The 22,332-nt window shown below is 34.1% G+C and overlaps 3 protein-coding genes across 5 annotated transcripts; 2 read left to right on the forward strand and 1 right to left on the reverse strand.

Annotated features, from left to right (window-relative positions):
- The first annotated feature begins 12,269 nt into the window (after positions 1-12,269).
- On the forward strand, positions 12,270-13,010 carry LOC146994212 (uncharacterized protein F54H12.2-like). Its single transcript, XM_085826327.1, has one exon. It carries the CDS (start codon positions 12,270-12,272, stop codon positions 13,008-13,010), a length of 741 nt encoding a protein of 246 aa, XP_085682453.1.
- A 1-nt stretch (position 13,011) lies between these two features.
- Positions 13,012-13,557, forward strand: LOC146994213 (uncharacterized protein F54H12.2-like). The gene has a single exon (XM_085826328.1). It carries the CDS (start codon positions 13,012-13,014, stop codon positions 13,555-13,557), a length of 546 nt encoding a protein of 181 aa, XP_085682454.1.
- A 1,482-nt stretch (positions 13,558-15,039) lies between these two features.
- On the reverse strand, positions 15,040-21,173 carry LOC146994214 (uncharacterized). Of its 3 annotated transcripts, none has more exons than XR_015044073.1 (2): positions 20,669-21,173; positions 15,040-16,614 (listed from the first exon to the last, which is right to left on the reverse strand). XR_015044073.1 is itself a non-coding variant. In XM_085827018.1 (2 exons), exons 1-2 carry the CDS (start codon positions 20,693-20,695, stop codon positions 16,256-16,258), a joined length of 375 nt encoding a protein of 124 aa, XP_085683144.1. In that variant the 5' UTR covers positions 20,696-20,773; the 3' UTR covers positions 15,048-16,255. The 3 variants fall into 3 exon arrangements, 1 of the variants encoding a protein (XP_085683144.1); XM_085827018.1 differs by having other exon boundaries at positions 15,048-16,614; positions 20,680-20,773; XR_015044072.1 differs by lacking the exon at positions 15,040-16,614 and adding an exon at positions 18,984-20,567 and having other exon boundaries at positions 20,680-21,173.
- Positions 21,174-22,332: the final 1,159 nt, after the last annotated feature.

Below are 22,332 nucleotides of genomic sequence, written 5' to 3' on the forward strand. Positions count from 1 at the left end.
TCTGGTAAGTGCAGTAAAGGACGTATATTCAGTTATATCAAAAGAGATATATTTGTTATAAGATTCGGTATGTTCATCTAGTATTGATCTGTTGTTAATTTTATTATCAAGATGTGTTGTAGAAATAAGAAGATCAGTCCAATATTTATTGTAGGTATTATCAAAGGTAGGTCGGTCAGTAAAATGATTATGTAGAATGAGATTGTTTGCATTTAAAAATTCTTCAAGTATCCCTCCTCTGTGATCGGTTTGTAAGTATCCCCATTAAGTACTTTGCGAGTTAAAGTCTCGACTAATAACATGCGGACTATTATTATTGTTGTAAGATTTCATTTAGTATGGATAAGGTTTGATTTGAATTTTTGACGGAGATATATAGATACTAGTAATAAGAAGCTGAGATGCATTAGTATTGATTGAAATTGTGATTATATCTCGAGTATTAATAATTATTGTAGAATTCCATTTATTGTTTGGAATGAATATGGCTGTACGAGGAGATAAAACACCCGTTGAAGCATGACGTTGAATAATTGCCCAGTTATTTGGACTTCTTCCTAATTTGCCAGTGATGCAATAATGTTCTTGTTTTATAATAAAACATGCCAGATAATCTACTTGATACTGACATAGTTGGTCGGTGGCGGTCTTTGCTCTTTGAAGATTTATTTTGAGAAAGCGGATGCCATTGTTATTCTTTTTATTGATGGAAAGGGTCGATAGATAGTCTGCAGGATCTTGTATTATTGTTGATAATATGTATTGGATTTTACTCGTCTAACTTCTGTTTGATATGTGGACCAGGAAATAGCTAAAGCTGGATGTTTACAGTCAAATTTTGTTTCATACTTTTCATTGTTAATCCAACAGTTTATGCAGTACGGAGTTTGGGAATAACAGCAAGAAACATGATATTTTCCGCCGTAGAATGAGCATTTTGGTTGGTTTGTCTTATGAGAGAAATCCTGACAGACCTGACATATGCGTACACCGATAAACTCGGTTATTTTATTGGTGCGCCATCCAATATATATTTGTTTTTTACTCATAAAATTTTGGAAAGTTTGACCGTGACATTTTATGATCCATTTATCAATATTATTTTGATAATTCAGTTTAAATAAAGGCCTTAGGTGGGAAATATTTGTTTATGTTTCTTGGGCAATAATTTGAATCAGTTCATCAGAGTTGACATTTTTTGGAGTATTATGAATTGTGCATTTTGGTATTGTGGCTTCCGGAAGTTTTACGTTAACTATATCTTTTGCAACTGTTTTGGCAATGAGGTTATAGCTGATTTTTTCTATACCTTCTGGGTTATGACAGTGTATTGCAAGGCTTCCTTGAAGAAAGGTGTTTATTCTTTTGACGTTGATATTTAATGCTTGCAGTGGTATTATTTGCAGTGGTATATGATTTATTTGTTCTATTTTTCTTTTTCGGGTCTTGCTTCGTTTGGTCATTAAATCAATCGTTCTACAGTCGTTATCCAGTTCTGGCTCTTTTCGCAGTTCATCCGGTTTCCTTTTCGGGTTTGACAGTTCTTTTCCGGTTCCTGCTGGTTTTGCAGATTTGGATTCTTTTCCGTTTTTTGCTTCTTTTCCAGGTATTGCGTCTTTTCTGACTCATCTTTCTTTCCAGTTCTGGCATCTTTTCCGGCTCTTGCTTCTTTTCCATTTTTTGCATTTTTTACAGTTTCTTCTTCTTTTTCAGTTCTTCTTTGTTTTTTAGTTTTTGCATTTTTTCCAGTTTCTTCTGCCTTTTCAGTTCTTCTTTGTTCACTTGTTTTTGTATCTCTTCCAGTTGTTTCTCTATTTTCAGTTCTTCTTTCTTTTCTAGTTTTTGAATCCATTCCAGTGTTTGCTTCTTTTTCAGTTCTTTCTTCTTTTCTAGTTTCTGTTGCTTCTCCAGTTTTTGTTTGTTTTTCAGTTCTTCCTTCTTTTCCAGTTTTTGCTTCTTTTTCTGCTTTTTTAGTTCTTCTTTGTTTTTTAGTTTTTGCATTTTTTCCAGTTCCTTCTGCCTTTTCAGTTCTTCTTTGTTCACTTGTTTTTGTATCTCTTCCAGTAGTTTCTCCATTTTCAGTTCTTCTTTCTTTTCTAGTTTCTGTATCTCTTCCAGTTTTTTATTGTTTTTCAGTTCTTCTTTCTTTTCTAGTTTTTGAATCCATTCCAGTGTTTGCTTCTTTTTCAGTTCTTGCTTCTTTTCTAGTTTCTGTTGCTTCTCCAGTTTTTGTTTGTTTTTCAGTTCTTCCTTCTTTTCCAGTTTTTGCTTCTTTTTCTGCTCTTGTTTCATTTTCAGTTCTTGCTTCTTTTCCAGTTTTTGCTTCGCTTCCTGCTCTTGCTTCTTTTTCAGTTCTTGCTTTTTTTCCAGTTCTTGTATCTTCTCCGATTCTTGCTTCTTTTCTAGTTTTTGTATCTTTTCCAGCTTTTGCTTCTTTTTCATTTCTTGCTTCTTTTCTAGTTTTTGTGTCAATTCCAGTTTTTTCTTGTTTTTCAGTTCTTGCTTCTTTTCCAGTTTCTCCTTCTTTTCCAGTTTCTCCTTCTTTTCCGGTTCTTCCTTTTTATTCAGTTCTTGTTTCTTTTCCAGTTCTTGCATCTTTTCCGGTTCTCGCTTCTTTTCTAGTTCTCTCTCGTTTTCCAGTTTTTGCTCCTTTTCATGATCACAAGGAGGGTTTTCCAATCTACAAAATAATCAGTATATCTTTATTTCAGTAGTAAAAAAGTGAAAGTAATGCAACGACGATCACGTTTAACATGTACAACACTTTAATATTTAGATACTATATAACACTTTGGGCTCAGTTTCATAGGGAAAAATCTCCCCGTAGATTTATTGCCTGACAGAGTATTTTTCTACAAAGGGCGAATTTGTTGTTTTCGTTATAAGGACCTAAAGCCAAGCAGAGAAGTTAAAGAATTTGGCGTGATTTGTATGCAATAAGCGACCACCATGAATCTCACGTAGAGTGTGATAATTTGCAAAGTTTCAGTGCCTTACTTTTCCTTACTTAATTTTTACATAAGTTGTAATAATAATAATAGTAATAATAAACAGGTGGCTTAAAAACAGAGGGAAACAATGGGGAAAATTGCAAAATAGGAGAAAAAAATGAAACTGAAATCAAAAATGAAACAACTACAAAAAAAGGATGGAAAAAGCATCTTAGAAGATATACACGTAACGTTCTTTCTGAATCAGAAAAACCTGTATTTAAACGAGTATAAGTTTGAGAGCTTTAGATTCATTAATTTTTGAATCAATTACTATTTCTTACGCTTGCTAGATATTTTAAATTTCTTCAATTTTTGTATAATTTACTTACGTATTTTGTATTTTAACCTTTTCTTATTATTATCCCAGTAGACGTAACCTTACACATCATTACATTATCTCCGAGTTACCTCATTTAAGTCATCTTTCTCTCAGAACAATCCCTTTGCATCGCTGGCTGCACAGGTTTCAAATTTTCTCTCGTTATTCCAAATTCGGAAAATATTACTGGTCTATTTCGTCGTCCAGCAGAGCAGCACTAGGAGTTTTGCCACCATTTGTTTTCAATTGAAAATTTTATTCTCATTCTTCAGTTACATTCTTTAAGTTTTAATTATTTATACAGGAAGAAAGAAAGAAATCAAACACAGTAAAACAAATTAGGAAAAGAAATATCTCTTTTCTCCGATATTTATTGTTCCCTGTAATTTTTTTTGCCTGTTCCATTAAATTTATTGAAGGAAAATTTGCTAAGATTTTCAAAATGTATTTCCTAAATCCTTATGCGAATTAAGCCTTTCTGAGCGTTTCGGCTAATGGCCGAAATCAATTTAATGGCTTTCACAATGTAATGTTTGAATATTGACCGCTGCCTATACTGAAATATTTTCTCCATTGTCCTCGAAAAATGAAGTATTAAAGTTCCAGGAGATTTTACAATGAAGGACACACATTTCTTATTTGAAGGGCAAGAGGAAAAAAAAAAGATATTTTCGGATGGGAATATGTAGCATTGTAAACACCGTGTTTGTAAATTTCATCATATAGTAGCAACACTTGAGTCATAAGTAATTATGCACATATATGAGAGAGACGACATCGAGGAAAAATGAAATGGCAAAACAGGGCCGAAACAACTTTCCTGGCCGGTACAAACAACACAAAACACAAGAAAGAACGGACACCAATTATGCTTAGGACAAGAGAAATTAAAAAATAGGAACAAAATTAGACACTTATGGACCTCAAAGAAGGTGTTCGAAATTACGACGTGCACCCTGATGCAGGTATCACATCTCTCGCACATCGACCATAAGATGTTCTGGAAAATACTGTGCATCCTCAGGACTTTCCCAGCAGCTGCCACGATATGTGCCACAAGTTCCTGTTGGACTTCTAACAGGGGTTTCGTGCACGAATGTGTTGAATTACCCCGAGCGGAAGTGATAATGCAAGTGAGGTCTCGTGATCTTGCTGAGCAATGCACTGGACTACCCCTACCAAACCCATGTTTAGGATACTTTCCCAAGGAACTTTCGAATACTTTCTTTGATGACAATCCAATGTTTTTGTTCTTATTTCTTAGTTTTCGCTGCGCTAAGAATAATAAAGAAATATCTTTATACTGTTCGTACCCTATTTTTCTTGTGTTGTCTCTCGTCACTATAGCGCCAGGAAAGCGTTTCCGACCATGATTGCAATAAACGATTATATATATATATATAATTTATTTCCTAAACAATATTGATTAATTGATTATATTATCTCCTATGTTTAATTAAAGTAGAATTATTTTAAAAGAGTGAATCCATACTGGTAAGTTATATTTCGAAAGATGTTTTGAAGTAATTTGAAAGCAAAATGTTAATAATGTTTTTGGTTAATAATGTTAATAATGTTTAGCAAAATGCAAAATGTTAATAATTTGGACTAGAGTTAAATCATCATGAAGAATAAAGTTTCAATTGTAAAAGGAAAATTAAAAACATCTAATCATTGTCATTGATCGGAAATTAATTGACTTTTCAAGGGGAACAAACCAACTCCCATTGAACGAAAAATCATTGATAAAAATACGTAAATACGAAGGTGTTTCGTCTTTACTCGAGTTATAAGTTAAAGCCGAACCGGCAATTCTAGTCAGGCCAAATATCTCCGCGAATAGAAGGGATTATGATCCAATGCTTATACTCAAAGAACTTATTCTTATGCAGCAATTTAGTCCATTCAATTTGGAGTAAAAAGCAAAATCTGTAGAGAAATCCGATATAACCCGAGTAACCGTCCCCGACACCTTCATGTTTATGCATTTGAGTTCTATATTATTTGTAAAAATTAAACATTGGAAATTGTTATTATGAAATCGAATTCAAAGTAAAGTTGAAATAAACATAGAAGATTACAAAATAAGATAAATAATGCAAAGTTTGTAAAAACAAATCAAAGATAATATAAAGTAATATAAAAAAAATGTAAAAAATAATATATAATAAGAACAGTGAATGTACATGAAGATATAAAGGCCAGAAAAGGTATTAAGTAACTTACATTCTTTCTAGTGGGAGAGTTGGCAAAGTATTCTCTTCATGTCTGACTCATAAGTGTTGGGTGTCCGAAAATTCTTAGCGGCAGTGGGGGATTTGAATAATATCAGTCGGTAAGACTTGGGTGAAGTAATTTATGGTAGTGGGTTGGAGTCGCAATTCTTGAGGGATGTATTATGTGGAGTTCTTATTTGAGGGAGACTGTCTGTTAAGATTTTTTTGAAAATACTAGTTTTGAAATGGTTGATAAATTGAATGTGTATTAGATTATTTTCTAGAATTTTTATAAGGAGCAAAATTTCGCGTTGTAAATCTATTGTATCTGTGCATATAATTTTAATTGGTTGTATTTGATTAATTATAGTATTGTTAATTACTTTTTTGGATATGTTGGAGTTCCAATTTATTAATTTGTTAGTACTGAAATTGAAGTTTCTTGTTTTGTCAAAAAGTAAAATTTTTTTGTAGTTAATGATTTGAAAATCTAGAAAGTCTATGCTATTTTGTGAATTATTAGTCTTATTAAGTGTAAGACAATTCGGATAAATCTCGGAGTGTTCAATTTTATCAAAATTATTAATTGTAATAAGGTCATCAATATATCTGTAGTAATTTAAATCTTGTGGTTGTAGATTGTTTTGGAAGTTAATGTCTTTGACAAATAAAAAGATATTACAGATCGAGGTGCTGGAATGTAAGCCCATTGGCAATCGTCTGACTTGTTTAATAATTTGATTTTGAAACTTGATGTAGTTATGAAAAAGTGTGCATTTTAGGTAGGTTTCCCATTTGTCAAGAGTCATGATATTGAGCATATCAGGGAAGATTTTGTTAGATCAAGTAGACTGGTATAGATTTCTTCTAGAGGAAGTGAGGTATATAAGTGTTCAAAGTCATAGCAATTAATGTTTTGGATGTTAATGGTTTGAATAGTATTAATGACAGGAGTGTTATTATGAATGATCCAGGATTGTTATGATTAGTGTTACAATCATTGAAAATAAATTTACAGATTTTATTAAGTTGAATTGAAAAATAATAGTCTACATTTTTCTTGTAATTTATTAGTTCCATTAGCAATAAATCTGAATTTTAATTGTGTTTTATGGAATTTGGGAATCGCATAAAAGTAGTTAGGATTTGAGTATCTCTGCACCCCGGAAGTGCCGTCGTCCTTCAAAAGTACTTGGATGTAGTAGTAGGCGGTAATGTAGGCGAGACTGTTTGTCATATACCATGTTTTTCTAAAATGGGATTGCTTTAGTTAGAGGTTGACCTCTCGGTTGTTGACTTTTGAACATGTTTGTTGTCGATCGGTAGGTTTCTTTTGTTTGATAGCCACCAGCTGTGAGTGCTTTTTTGTAGTATTTTTAACGTTTTTTGGATGGTGTAAGTGAAGGACAGCAGCGACGTTGTGAATGCTTGTCCCCCTCGTACACCATTCATAAAACGCCTTCGATTTTCTTAAAAGTAGTATCTTCTTCTTTTCTTTTTGGTAGTTTTTTTAACCTTCTTTGGAGGCGGGGGGTCGGAGACGACCAGCAGTAACCCATAAAACGTCAGGTCATTCATTGGGTTCGTTGTCTTGAGTTCGCTCGTGCATTTTCGTTTTTCTTTTTCTTTTTTTTTTTTTTTTTTTTTCTTCTTTTTGGAAATATTTAGTATAAAAAGGGAGTTGAAAGTGAGAATTAAGAGTAGTAGATGCAAGATGAGTGCAACAAAATGGAGTATATTTATTATAAATTTCGTTTTATTTTTGGCAATAACAATAGTCGTCGTAGGAATATTTTTCGGAGAATTAATGAGGAATTGTGAATGGGGTGAAGGGAAAGTGGATTTAAGAAATTCTACTTGTAAGGAATCAGTTTATATTGGTCGAAAATTGTTTTTGCATGTTTGTGTAAAAGAGAATAAAACAGTTTATGATATACGTTTTTTTTTGGAAAGATATCGATATGTTGAAAGCCGATATAATTGGCGTACAAATGATGAGGGGGGAATTTATGAAACTATGCAGTTTTTGCAGACAAAATGTATAGACATTTGAGTCCTCGGATATCGGAAACGGTGGGATGAATGTAAATATATTTTTGTTAAAGAAAAAAAAAAGGAATTTATCAGCGATGTTAAAATTCAAACATCCAAGTTCCTGTTTGGTTATTGGCCCGAGTCAATCAGGTAAAACTTCGTTGGTACGCGAAATGATACGAAATCGAATATATGAAGCCCCTATCAGAAAAGTAAAATGGTGTTATTCGTATTCCGCACCTTGGTTTTGGGAAGAACCAGACATTGAATTCATTCAAGGTCTTCCGGATAGATACGAAAAAGGGGATTTGATAGTGGTCGATGACCTGATGCATCGACTAAATGAGAAAATTGCCGATCTTTTTACTGCCGCCTCACACCATTGTGAAGTCAGCGTTATAGTGATATTACAAAACTTATTCCCTCGTTTAAAGGTTGTGCGCGACATTAGTCTTAATGCGCATTATATCATTTTGTTTAAAAATGCAAGAGATGTCTCCCAAGTTAGTTGCTTAAGACGACAGTTATATCCTCAGAACTGGCATTTTTTGACGGATGCTTATATAAAAGCAACTACGAAACCCTTTGGTTATTTAGTTATTGACTTACACCCTCAAACATCGGAGGAGTATCGGATGCGCGAAAATCTGTTTCCAGGTAAAGACGGAATACTGTGGTTATTTCGTCCGAAATGACGAAGAACATTCATTTCTTGCGAATATTAGCTCATTCCCACCCATCGCAGAAACGTGCTTTGTTACAGACTGCAAATAAGGATCAAATTTTATCTCTCTGCGAAGTTTGTTTAAATATTTTGAATGGAAATATTCCCGTTAATGTACGTAAGCTGAAAAAATATAAAAATCTATTAAGGTTGCTATCTAAAAAACACGAAAGCATACAAAAGAAAAAAAAAATTAGTCAACCAATCGGGAGGCTTTTTACCATTGATTGCTCCGGCAATAATATCTGCCTTGGGTGGTATTTTAGGACCAGTTATTAGCAAACGACTGTAAAAAAATTCTTAATCCCAATTTTGGGCTACAATGGCCAAAAGAGTGGCTCTCATACCCGAAGAATCGGTATCGTCTTATAATCTTCAGAAGCCAGAATTGAGATTGGAAGATGACATAGACACGTTATTAGAAAGAGCAAAATTACCCGACGACATGAAAGCAAAGTTGTTGGGGAACTAATCACGCGGTATCACAGAACAGTGCACGCACCACCAGAACCTATACGTGTGAGCCTTGCGAATGAAGCGAAAGAAACCAAAGAAGAGAAGTGATTCCAGCAAGTGGAAGATCCTGTTATTAGGGATATTATTCTATCAACACCCCAGAAATTTTCTAGATTGGTGCCTCTGGTCGCCGAAAAATTAAAATCGAGGCTTTATTCATGGAACGATCGCGGAGAAATGATTCTTGACGGTAAAACGATTCAGGGATCCAGTATGGTGGATTTCTTTAATTACCTAATGAGAAATATAAAAAATGCTCAAGAGCCAAGGCATTTCGATGTATTTCTAAAGGCTATCGAAGAAATTATTATACCGCGCTCATGGATAGGGAATCAGAATGTGTTGTCTCGCATGAGAGATACCTCATCGCACTACCCCCTCACAGAAAATAAATCCTCGAGCGGCGAGGAAAATGTCTTTCGATGGCCCCCATCAAATGTGAAAGACTTCGATCATCAAACAAAAGGAAAACAGCAGAGATATAAAGTACAGCAGGAAAGAAGAGGGAGATCCCAAAGTCAAGCACCTTATAAAGAGAAATGGGAGGAGCTTTAAACGATGCCGACGCAATTTTAGAAAATATCTATTACGATGTAGAAAACCCCGCTTCGTATGGCGGAGTGGTAAGATTGGCTCGTGCCGCACAACTTTCGTTGAAAACGACGCGTCGATGGTTAATGAAACAGGATGCTTATACGTTACATAAACCAGTTCGCTTTAATTTCAAACGACGGAAGGTGTTGTCTTTCGGCATTGGAGAATTAATGCAATGCGATTTGATTGATTTGTCTAAGCTCTCTAAATATAACGATGGTGTAAAATATTTATTAACAGCAATTGATGTGTTTTCTAAACGCGGGTATGCCATTCCTTTAAAATCGAAGAGTGCAGATTATGTACTCGAAGGATTTATGAAGCTATTTAAGGAGACAAATTTTGTGGTGAATTTACAAACAGATGAGGGAAAAGAATTTTTTAATAAAAAAGTTCGTGACTATTTTAGAAGACATGGAATACATCATTATGCCTCTAACAGCGAATACAAGGCGAGTGTTGTAGAGCGATTTAATCGAACGCTAAAATCTAAACTCTATCCAATATTTACTTACACCAATTCCTACAGGTATGTGCATGTCTTGAAATCAGTTTTGAAAAGCTATAATTTGAGTATTCATCGTAGTACTGGTTATGCACCTGCCGACGTGAAGCCGGAACTAGAAAGTGAAATTTTTGAAAAACTGTATGGCTATAACATAAAACCGAGATACAAATTTGACGTAAATGACCAGGTGAGGATTTCTAAAACAAGGCGAGCATTTCGCAAAGGTTATTTGCCCAGTTGGACGGATGAGGTTTTTGTCATATATAAGAGATATCCTTCGAGTCCTCCGACATATCTGCTTAAAGATTTAAAACGAACAGTTCTGAAAGGAAGGTTTTACGAACAAGAGTTACAAAAAGTATTAAAGAGTTCTCACGATTTCTGGAGAGTGGAAAAAATTCTGCAAACGAGAGGTGTCGGTGCTAAGAAAGAATATTTCGTCAAGTGGAAAGGCTTTGATCGACGGTTTAATTCGTGGGTGAAAGCGTCATGGATGAAATGACAGACGAATTCTACGTTACTCTACCCAGCAATGCGAGCATGCAGTATTTCCCTCTAAACAATCAATCATCTTATCGAACAAAACTCGCCTCTCCTCTGTTATTGAACGATTCTTGGGAAGTAGGTCTAACTGAAATTTTTATTCCACGAAATTGGTATAATGTGGGAGAGTATAATAATGACTATGTAATAACTAGGAATGTGGAGAAAAGCATTCCTATTAAATTTTTACGCCATACTTTATCATTTAATTATGGCGTTTTAGTTTCGGTAAACGCAGATGTTTCTCTAGAGGAATTTTTATCAAAACTGAATGATAAAATTAGTACCATTCTCGGTAGAGAGGACGCTGTGAAATTCGTTCTAGAACATGAAGGGAGGAGTATTCGCTGGGTTCTTGCAAATGGTTTCGAAGTACACATTTCTAAAAGAAAAGCTCCTAAAATGTTACAGATGTTTTACTTACCAGATGAAGATACTATTATTAAAAAATCTCAAGTGATGAGATTCAGATCAATAGCTGAAAATAAAGATCAGTTATTTTCAATCATAAATAGGAGCCCTTCTAGCACGAAACTGCATTTGATTCCGTTAACCTTAATAAAAGCAGATGTATCTAGGGGTCTCTTTGGCGACGTAGCAAAAAATATCCAAGATCTTAAATTGGAAAATTTTGTCACTTTCACCTACGATCAGACGAAGTCCCAACTAGAAATAAAGGTGTCAGAAAACACGGAGCTGCATATTACTCAAGAAAGAGCATCCTCCCTTTTAAGGATACTCGGCGTCCGCGAAAACCTTATAATTTCGCAAACGCGAAAGTTTCCTGTGCTTTTGCCCCTAACTGTTGAGGAGGGGGAAGCTGTGGAACTTATAATTAAAGGATATCCCGAGATAACTATGACTGAAAAAGAAACTTTACATTTGCATGTCAGCGCAGGCGTATATAAATCACCGGAAACTTTATTTCGCGAATTTCAACACGTACATTTAAGACAATTAGCGAATTCAAAAGTGTTTTTAGAAGTTCCTCCAGAATCGGAGCTGGCATTTGGGAAAGGGCTGGCAGACATGCTGGGATTCGTCAACACCCATTTCATAAGCGGAAAATATATAAGCGACTATCCTTTAGAACTGGACGGGGGCATTACAGAACTTTTTGTGTACAGCGATTTAATCGAATCACATCACGTTGGAGATGTGCATGTTCCGCTGCTAAGGGTTATTCCCTGCGTGAATGAAAAAAATGATCAAATTGTGAAGCATTATGAAAAAACTATATATTTTCCTTTGCGAAAGCACTATGTGGAAACGATAGAAATAGAACTGAGAACGAGTAGCGGGAAAAAAATTACCTTTACGGGAGGAAAAACATTTGTAGTCCTGTCTTTTCGCCGTAAGAAAACTATATAAATTGAAGATTTTTCAAGCTTTCCTCTCACTTTCTTAAAACATCCTTAGAGAAATGCACTTAAATCAGAAAGAGTGCGAATCCTATTATTGTGCTCAAGTTGGTGGTGGCGGTGGTGTTTACTTTCAAGGTATACCTCACCAACGAGGTTATGGGTTTTTTGGAGATTTGCGTCGATACATTACGCCGTTGGCACTTAGAGCTGGTCGTTATTTGGGCAAACAGTTGATGCAAACAGGAAAGAACGTCTTGTCAGATGTTGCAGCGGGATCGTCATTTAAGGACTCTGCTCGGAGCAGGTTACGTGAGACCTCTAATAAAATAAAAAGTGATATTTTTGAAAAATTACAGAGGGGAGAAGGTATAAAAAGAAAGCGCAAGAGGAAAAATCGTCAATCAAAGAGCAAGCGTTGTAAGACAAAAGCAGATATTTTTACATAAAGATTAATAGTAATGGAAACTCAGGGGGTTATATGCCTTAAGAGCGAATTGGATCTCTTTAATGGTGTCGCCGTACAACTGGGCATCGATTCATCTTCCTTCGTGGAAATTCACCCCGTATCTTCATTGTCTGATAAGACGCCCATAGAATTTTACATTAGCGGTAATGGTGAACACTATTTGGATTTGGCGCATACGATACTACACACACGACTTAAAATAACGAAAAAAAACGATACCAATCTCACCGACGCCGACGGGGTGGCACCTGTTAATTATATTTTAAACACATTGTTTTCCGAGTGTTCAATATTTTTAAATGATAAACAGGTTTCGTCACAAGTGAATTATTCTTATAGAGCCCTTTTGGAAAGTTTGTTGTTCTATTCCAAATCAGGTCAAGATAATCTACTGAGTGCTGGCTTATTTGCAAAAGATACTGCATCTAAGCATGATGTTGTGGGAGACGAAAACGAAGGTTATACAACGCGTGCAAATCGTTGCAAGCTTAGCCAAAGCCTCGACCTCGTGGGACCATTGCACTTCGATTTGGCCACTCAACCGAAATTGTTAGTCAACGGGGTTAATGTACGCATTAAACTGGAAAGGCATAAAGATGTTTTCACTTTGATGTCGGCAAACGACAATTATAAAATTAGAATTCAGTTAGCAAAACTATACGTGAGAAAAGTCAGCGTGGCTCCCTCCATCCTAATAGCACACGAAAAGGCTTTAGAAAAAAGGAGTTATTAAGATGCCCATTCGTAGGATTGACATAAAAAGTTTTGCAATATCGAGCGGTTTGCAATCGACAACTATAGCAAACGCTTTTATTGGTCAGCTACCCACACGTCTCATTCTAGGTTTTGTATCTGATGCCGCCTATAATGGAAGCATCAACAGAAATCCTTTTAAATTTCATCACTATAACCTAAACTACCTATGCATATTAAATGGGGGACAGATGATACCTTCCAAACCCTATCAGCCCAATTTCGAAAAAACATTTTATGGGCGAAGTTATTTAAGCATCTTTACAGATTTAAATCGATATCATTCAAGCCCCAACATTAATATCTCCTTTGATGAATACAAAGATGGGTATACATTATATGCCGTTGATTTGACTTCAGATATGGCATCTAATGAAAGCCACGTAAGCATAAATAAGAGCGGAAACATAGCCATTGATATCAAATTTGCAGCGGCCTTGCCAGAAACAGTTAACCTGATAGTCTATGCTGAATACAGGAACATAATTGAAATAGACAAGTCACGCGGAGTCACGACAGATTATTAAAAATCATGGACGAAGTTTTGCAAATATACGGAAATGAAATTATCGAACTAGCTAAGGAGGCGGGTGCAGGCGAGGAGGTAATTCGAAGTATAGGCGAAATGATGTTTTCCAATAAAATAGCGAACCTGCGCATTGCATTCTTTCTCGCTTTTGCCGAAAAAATTATTGAAATTTTCCCATCAAAGAAACATCAAGTGAACGAAGAAGTGTTTAAAAGCATATACAGAAATATTCATTTCGAACAAAGGCGGTAATGGATACTTTAACTCTGTGTCAATATGCCTGTGGCGACAGTCGAATCAAAAAAACATTTGGAGGTGTATATCCTTCCGATTTCATACCCTTACGAAAGAGACATTACTCCTCATTTATAGTGAATTCGGATCCGCATACTTTACCTGGGAGCCACTGGATTTCGATATATTTTAAGAAAAACAGCACGGCATATTACTTCGAGAGTTATGGTCTTGCTCCATCTAACAAAAATATTTTAAACTTTTTAATGACCAACGCTAACAAAACATTTTATAATAAAATATGCTTTCAAGATGATACCAGTACATCCTGCGGAAAATTTGCTCTTTATTTTTTATTTTGTATGGTAAGAGGGTACTCTTTGAAGGACCTCTGCACGAAAGATAAGAAAAAAAATGAAATTTTTATTAGGGAATTTTTTAAAAAAAAAATTCAAACGTCGCCGCTGTTGTCATGCTTTTCATGCCAAGAAACAAAATTGTGTGTCTTTGATAAATATGCGTGTTATTCCTGCAAAACATCACTAACGCTTCAGAAGTCGACGATGGAACGTTAAGGCTATTTGCACACTGGAAACTCCGAAAACAGTCCTGTTGAAGAAGTACACGTTGAAAAAATTAATCATTTTTTCTTTAAAAACCTAAGCGACTGCATTCGTAATGCTCTTTACGATGAAAACACTAGCGGGAAAGGAAATCGTCATTACCTGAAAATTTTGAAGAATGCCGAAGTGGTCAAGCATATTATTCATAAAGCTGACCATCAACCACAACAACAATATGGATATTGCTACTTATACATTCAAAATGAACAAATAGCTCTTTTTTCGGCATGTAGTAAATTATATAATAGCATGTTGGATTGTGTTTCTTCGAAAAAAACTGAATATGAAAGTGAATGTATAAGAGATGAAAGCTATGTAATTAAAATTGCTTACTTTGTTATTCTGAATGATGATGCTATTGTGCGAGAATTACATCGCACTTGTGTGTAACACAAACAATTTGATCAATAAAAAGGATTTTTTTCTTTCAAATGCAATTTTTTTTTGTCTCTGAAAAAAAAAATATCAGATATATAGATAAATAATACATTTTTACACTTATTTATGAGCTGCCTTTTTCTATTCCACTGTTTTGTTTTCCGGTAAAAGCATCTGCCTTGAAGAAATTAATAAAATGTAAATTCCTCCAATAAGATACTAAAACCGGACCTCTCGGATAAGGTCCATTTTTTTATTTTTTTTCTAAAGGATTACAGAAGCTTAATACAAAATAATCATTCTTGTATGCATGATACAATGAAAAAATCAAATGAAACAAAAAAACATATTACTGTTGTAAAATATACAAAGGTATCAAAAATTAAAATGAACATTTAAAAAAAATCAAAACGATTTTTCGATGTAAATCCAATATGGGAACTAACCCATTATTTTCATTATACCATGTGAGATGTTATATTGATAATACAATAAGTAATCAAATGAAACAAAAAGTACATTCCACATTATTACAAACATAAATGGAATCATTAAATATCAACAAAAATTTCTTTCCCTCCCCCGTCTTTTTCGTCGAAACATACATGGAGGGGGTGTTTATAAAATAAAAATGATAAATCAGAATATTGCCTTAATGTGTCAGTATTTTTATTCATATTCGACAGTTAAAAGAAAAGTTTTCTGCATAACCTCCATAACAATTATTATAACAGTCATCATGGTTAATTCGCGAGACATTCGTGTATCAAGTTTACAAAAGAAATACAACATAAATTCCTGTCGCAAATCAAATACAGAGCACTTTGCTTACATATTTCACACCAATTATCTTCATTTCGCATATAAGTATCAGAAATTAAAATGAACATTTAAAGAAATCAAAACGATTTTTCGTTGTAAATTTATATAGAAACTAACCCATTATCTTCATTACACCATGTGAGATGTTATATTGATAATACAATAAGTAATCAAATAAAACAAAAAGTACATTTCACATTGTTACAAACATAAAAGGAATCATTACATATCAACAAAAATTTCAGGGTGTTTATAAAATAAAAATGATTAATCAGAATATTGCCATAATGTATCAGTATTTTTGTTCATATTTGACAGTTAAAAGAAAAGTTTTCTACAAAACCTCCATAGCAGTTATTATAACAGTGATCATGGTTAATTCGGGGACATTCGTGTATCAAGTTTCCAAAAGAAATGCAACATGAATTCTCGTCGCAAATGAAATACAGAGGACTTTGCTTACATATCTCACACCAGTTATCTTCATTTCGCATATAAGAAAGGGTATCCCTTTCATTATAACATAAGAAATGATTGAATTTTCTGAAAATTTTACATTTCGTTCTGGTAGTGTCTGTTTGACATCGTAACCACAATTCTAAACATTTGTTGCAGCTTTTCAAATAAATATTAGACTCATTATTTTGAACAATTACATGTTTTACAAATGTGATATATCTTTAGGTGTAAAAGAAATATAACATCATCATCAAAGAAAAACCAGGCAATAAATTGTTTAGAAAACCACTTATTAAATCGAATTCTTTCATAGAGAGTTAAACTTTCATCCCAAAATACATCTCTGTTCTCTAAGGAGAAACTACTTTCAAAATCAATCCAGAATCGACCTTTCTCTATTATATCTCTTAAAATCATACGAGGAATATTCAGTTCTACATTATACAGTTCAGCTATACATAATATCGAAGATAAAATAGTTTGAATACACATATCTTGCAAAGAAATTGGTTGAAATAAAGCCATATCTTCTGGGTATTCTACGGGAGGGAAACACATTTTTGTTTTTTGTCGATCATTAGCATAAAAAAATATAAGTTGCAAAAATACAATGTCACACTCTACAATAAAATGTTACAAAAAAGTTCCATCATTTTTTTTTAATTCATGTCTTCTTCACGCGTGTTATAGTGACCATAAGACAATGATTGAATTCCATCATCTAACAAATATTTTTTGTCATAATATCCCGAGAGGCTAGCTTTATTTTGAAAAATCTTTTGCAGTTCGTGCTTTTTTGAAATGATTGAATATTGAGAATTCCTAATCAGGGAAGCATTTTCGAAAACGTTTTTATACGTTTCAAATCCAATGTTTTTGAGCGCGCTCCTTTTGATTCCTTTCGCGGTCTTTTTATCAGTATCACCGAAACGAAATGCGTACATTTTGCATTTCAAACCCACAAATTCCGATATGGGGGTGAGTGTCTCACTTTTTAGAAATCCCAGTTTTCCACGGTTCTCTTCATTAAACATTATATGATTGGGTTCGAAATTACTGCAATCCAAAATATTTAAAACATTCGTTTTTAAATCACTATATACATCTTCAGTTGTTATATAGAGATACAAAGAATCTGTATCTGTGTATAACAACTCGCATTTTTCTTTGTAAAAGTGTTTAAAATGGGAATAGAATAATTTATACATGTGCAACTTCGCTAATTCTAAAACGCTGAAGCCTATATAAATCGGTTTATCTAGACACAAATTTGGATTTTTCATTTTGAAAACTGAAAAATTTTCATTAATTATTTCAAAATATTCCAGCAGAGGACTGTTTAATTTTTTTTGGCATTGTTCCTCACTAAAAACGCCCTGTACGCGAATACGTTTCCTAACATTTTGACAGGTTTTTCCATAGAAAGCGTTATTCATCTTTTTAAAGAAAGATTTTTCAAATTCGCTAGACGCATTTTGTCTTTTCATATTATTGAAAGCAATGTATTCTTTAAGCCACGCTCGTTGTTTGAAAGCTAAAATTCTATGAATTTTCTTAATTATTAAACCCTGTTCTACGTAAAACTTTAGATTTAAATAATGAGCGATGTAATTTTTTTTTTCAAAAAAATTGGGTAATAATTTTTTGCATGGAAGTGTCGTCTCTAACTGAAATTTTTTGCTCAGGGTTTTGGCATAAGGCGATAGCATGTCAAAAGTGAGTTCAAAATGTTCCGGTGCTAGCGGTAAATCATTGTGTTGGTCATGCAGATGGGAGGGATATAACAGATCGGATTCGATAATATACCCCACATCACCGTCTTCAACACAAGACAAAATATCAAACGCCTCCACCTCATTTTCCTTTAACCAGTAAAAACCTCCCAATGGCAGGTGCTGGCTCATTACACACCCGTATAGATTATTTGCGTCTAAGGCTAAGATATAGGTGTGTGGTAAATCGGGTTTATAACTCTCGGGGATATAAGGATTATTTGCAAGAGCATAACGTCTACCCAGAAAACAAATACCTCCTCGCATTTGGTTTTCAAACCAAATGTATTGATTCACATCTCCTAGAAGCTCTAATTCAATTTTAGACGCTTTCAGTCCGGCATTCCACGTTAATTCGGCAGCCGTTATAAAATGTACAGGATCCAACTGGTAATATTTTAGAGCGGTGCGTCTGAAGGATAAAAATACTTCGGCTAGCAAAATAACATCTGTATTTTGATATAACTCTAAGTAATCGGCAAAAGTGTTACATCCAAACGAATGAAACACGTGTGTGGCATGTACATAATCTTCGTCGGAAACTGCTTCTCCTTGTAATACATTATTAAACGCGCTCTGCGGTGGAAGCGAAATTTCATCCAACACCGATGTTGACGCAAAATATGAGTAAGGAAATACGCCTTTCCGCAATAACAATTCTCGTTGGGGATTTTTCTCAAAAAATGCATTAAACAATTTAAATTCATGTTGTGACGTTTTCAAATTCGACACCAAAATGTCCAAAGACGCATCTAAAAATTGAAACGAATCAATAAATTTCATTTCATCTAGTGTAAACATGGTGAATTTTTCCAAATTCACCGGAATAATGTTAACTTTATTTGCATACATTTTCGGCATGTGTTTTAGTAACAGGTGACTATCATAATTCCTGAAATTATGAATTACCACCGGAATGTAGTTTGACACTTTAAAATTCAAATTACAGGAGCGATGTGCAAGACCTCTCACATGCCCATCACTCCAGTGGCAGTGATCTATGACCCGAACATCGCCTTCTAAGAAAGGATTCAAACATATATGACATATATTTGAATCGTAACTTTTTTCCGACGTCTCCTGCATCGGTAAACACTCTTTCATCTTTTGCAAAATTTTAGATTTGATTCCGCTCAACGTTGTGAAAAAATGTTCCATTACATTCTCTCCGCAAAAATATTCATGAAAAATAATCTTGTCTTCCACGTCAGTAACTATTAGGGTATAACTAATAGGAATATGCTGTTCAATTGGGGTAGTATGACTCTGTTGCGGAGAAGGAAACGCAGTTTGAATCTTGCGCGTGAGGCATTCAAAATCGGTAAAGACACAAAAAGGATGATAATGCATTTTCATTAAATTTGTAAATTTAAGAAGTGTGTTTTTAGGAATGCTAACTTTCTGCGGTTTGTTTTCATTGCAAAGAGTTTTGTGATACTCTAACGTTTCCCTTCTCTGAAACCCACTTAAACAAGTTTTACAAAAAAAATTTACTCGTTTTTCGTTTGCGTGTAATAGACGATTAAAATTTCGAATACAAAAGAAATGTTTTTGAAAATATAGCAAATCTACTGTTTTTGTCGCATTTCGCTTTTCACTTAATTGCAAAGGTAATATTTCATTTTCCTCATATCCATACACGTTTATGGATACATCGTTCAGGTTTTCAAACATTTTTACATCGCCTAACGCTAAGGGAAATTTGAGGGATCCTAATTTAAAACGTGATATATCCTTTTTATACAAGTAAGCCTTCTGAGGATTTCTAGTGGATTTCGGAAAAACACTTGCGGCAACAGAATATAAAAAACAATTGTCGTCACCACATTTGATATTTAACAACGCTTTTCTATTTTTTAATCCCGTCGGTAAAGCGATGTTTTTACAACCACCGCGATTTTCCCGATAGTTTCCAACGTGTAAGTCAAGGTACTCTAACTTTTTTATTTTCCACCCGCTTCCATTACGCACAAAATTATCTATCAAATTTAAAATCTTTTTAAAGCATCTGTCAATGCTTTCGTAGATTTGGTTAGAGGATAAAATCCTTTCGCAATGAGAACAAAAATAAAAACACTGATTAATTTCTTTTTCATCTTTCCCCAGTTTCTCAAAACATATTTTCAAACATATTAAAATCCTGAGTCTTAAACTCGATCTAGTATTTAAAATGTTGTATATGGCAGGGCGTGCCGTTCTGAATATCTCATACGGATCTTTCTGAGAAGCATCGAATGTTGTTCTTAAAGTGCGCAAATATCCTCGGTGGGCTTGCGCTAACTGAATAAAATTCATCATTTGAAAAAAATAATAAATAAATAATAGAACTTTTTTGTTTACAATATTATATAAAATTCATATTAATTTACTAACTTCCACTACCGCTTTCCAGCAAAATCAGCATTTTGATATCTTTTTTTTTTAATTTTACATACAGTGGCTCTTAATCACACCCAAAGCTTCGATTATACGATCAATACAATTCATATTTATATTAAATATTTTGGGGGTGGCGGCGGTTTCGGGATACACCCTTACAAATGAAACATAATTGACATTTTTGAAGTCACAAGTTTCTATTGAAACATTTTTTCCAATGTATATTTTAATTTTTTTAAGTTTTTTGCGGGAGGTTTCGCCTTCCTCGGGAGCAAGGTTTAAAATAAGATCTTCCGACGGCTGCACATCCCCCAACGTGTCAACACATCTACGTTTGCGTTCTAAAATAAACTAATTTTAATTATAATTTTATGCTTAACATTTATCGCAGAAAGTATTTAACAATAAAAGAACAATAACACACAAAAAAAAAAAACCTTACGTTTCACTCACCATTACGAGCTTCCATTGTAATCCTTATGGAGGATGATAGCACCAACCTCACCGCTTCGAAATGTAATGATCAAGTGAAAGTTTCACAAGTCTCGCCTTGTGCGCTTACAGGATGTTTACGCTTTCAAAACACGTATTTCATCAAATACTACTTTCACCTTCCCCTCAAAATCTTAACCTTGATCTAACCTTTCTCAAGGAAAAGCGACCATCTCGTTCCTAATTTAGCAATGCAGAATATTATCCCAGCCCACTCAACTGAAACCAACCCTTTCAAATGCGCATATTACATTCGACTCGTGAATTTTAATTAAATCATTTCCCCCCCTTTTTTTTTTTTTTTTACAAGCCTCTCATCCTTCATTTAACGCGCTATTTTAGAAAAACATAGTATATGACAAACAGTCTCGCCTACATTACCGCCTACTACTACATCCAAGTACTTTTGAAGGACGACGGCACTTCCGGGGTGCAGGGATACTCAAATCCTAACTACTCATAAAGATTAGTAAATCTGTTGTAGTTTGCATTGAAAGTAATATTGACCTTCTTATGAAAAGTTTTAAACCTGTTTATTATAGATGTTTCTGTAAGGTTGGCTAATTGATAAGTAGTTGCATTGAGAAGTTCTTTATGAATAATTTCTGCGTAGAATTGTTTTCATATAATGCTAAAGTTATTAGTTGTTTAACTATTTTTGTAATAGTAAAAAGCTGTTTTAATTTTTTAATATCTGATGTAAGTCGCGACCAATTCAGTGTACTTTTAAACTTGAGGTGATTGATTTCCGTGGATATGCGTTGAAGAATTTTGGCTTTCCATTTTTAGAAGGTATCTATGGGTAAATTCAGTTGATAGCTTGCTTTAACTATAACTTTGTTGATGTTGTTTTCGAAAGTCTTGTAACAGAAATTTGTAGTCATGTTTCTGGCTGGTCTAAATTTTGTACCATAACACATTAGTGTTTTAAGTTGATGGTTTTGTATGATATTCAGGTTGACAGTAATTATGTGCTGGTGATGAGAATCCACGTAATTGCTGTAAATTGGTGTCTTACAATGTCATTCTGCTGTTTCATCTATTTCATGGTGGTTAGTCAGCAAGTTGCTTAAGGTCCTTTGATATTTAAATGCAACCATAGTTAATGTATCAACTGCGGGGAAGTAATCTTTACAATCTCTGATGATTCTTGAGTAATGAATATTGTCAAACTGCGGATGTAGAAAATTGATTTTAAAATAAATTTTGCGTTCAGTGAGACTATTAGAGAGTCCGAAAAACCTAAAATCGAGAATCATGTCTGTAATGATTTGTATGTCGTCGTAGCTTTATTGAATGAATTTTTTTAGTTTAATAAGGAATTTATTATTACAGGAGTGTAACAGTTGAGAAGTCTCTTGGGAAAGTTGTCTGAGTCAAAGACACATTTCAATTGTTTTTTCAATGCAAGTGTATCCAAAGTGGATAAAAATCTCGCATTATTTTTTATTTTGCTTCCTCTTATTCCTCTCTGCGTTTTGTTGCTGTAGTGCTTAAATTGGCTGAAAATAGACTTCTTAGAAGTATCTCTATGACTATGTATATAAGTGTTAAGTCCATATGGATAAAGTGAACGTTGTTTTAGTATATAGAGAGATTCCTGAAAAATTCGTG

This window comes from Stegodyphus dumicola, chromosome 11 (assembly GCF_044657685.1).
Source record: "Stegodyphus dumicola isolate Sdum_Otavi_A_Nest chromosome 11, ASM4465768v1".
NCBI classification, from domain to species: domain Eukaryota; kingdom Metazoa; phylum Arthropoda; class Arachnida; order Araneae; family Eresidae; genus Stegodyphus; species Stegodyphus dumicola.

Bases quoted from the DNA above. Each gene is read 5' to 3' on its own strand.
- LOC146994213 (XM_085826328.1), top strand. From the start codon at position 13,012: ATGCCCATTCGTAGGATTGACATAAAAAGTTTTGCAATATCGAGCGGT.
- LOC146994212 (XM_085826327.1), top strand. From the start codon at position 12,270: ATGGAAACTCAGGGGGTTATATGCCTTAAGAGCGAATTGGATCTCTTT.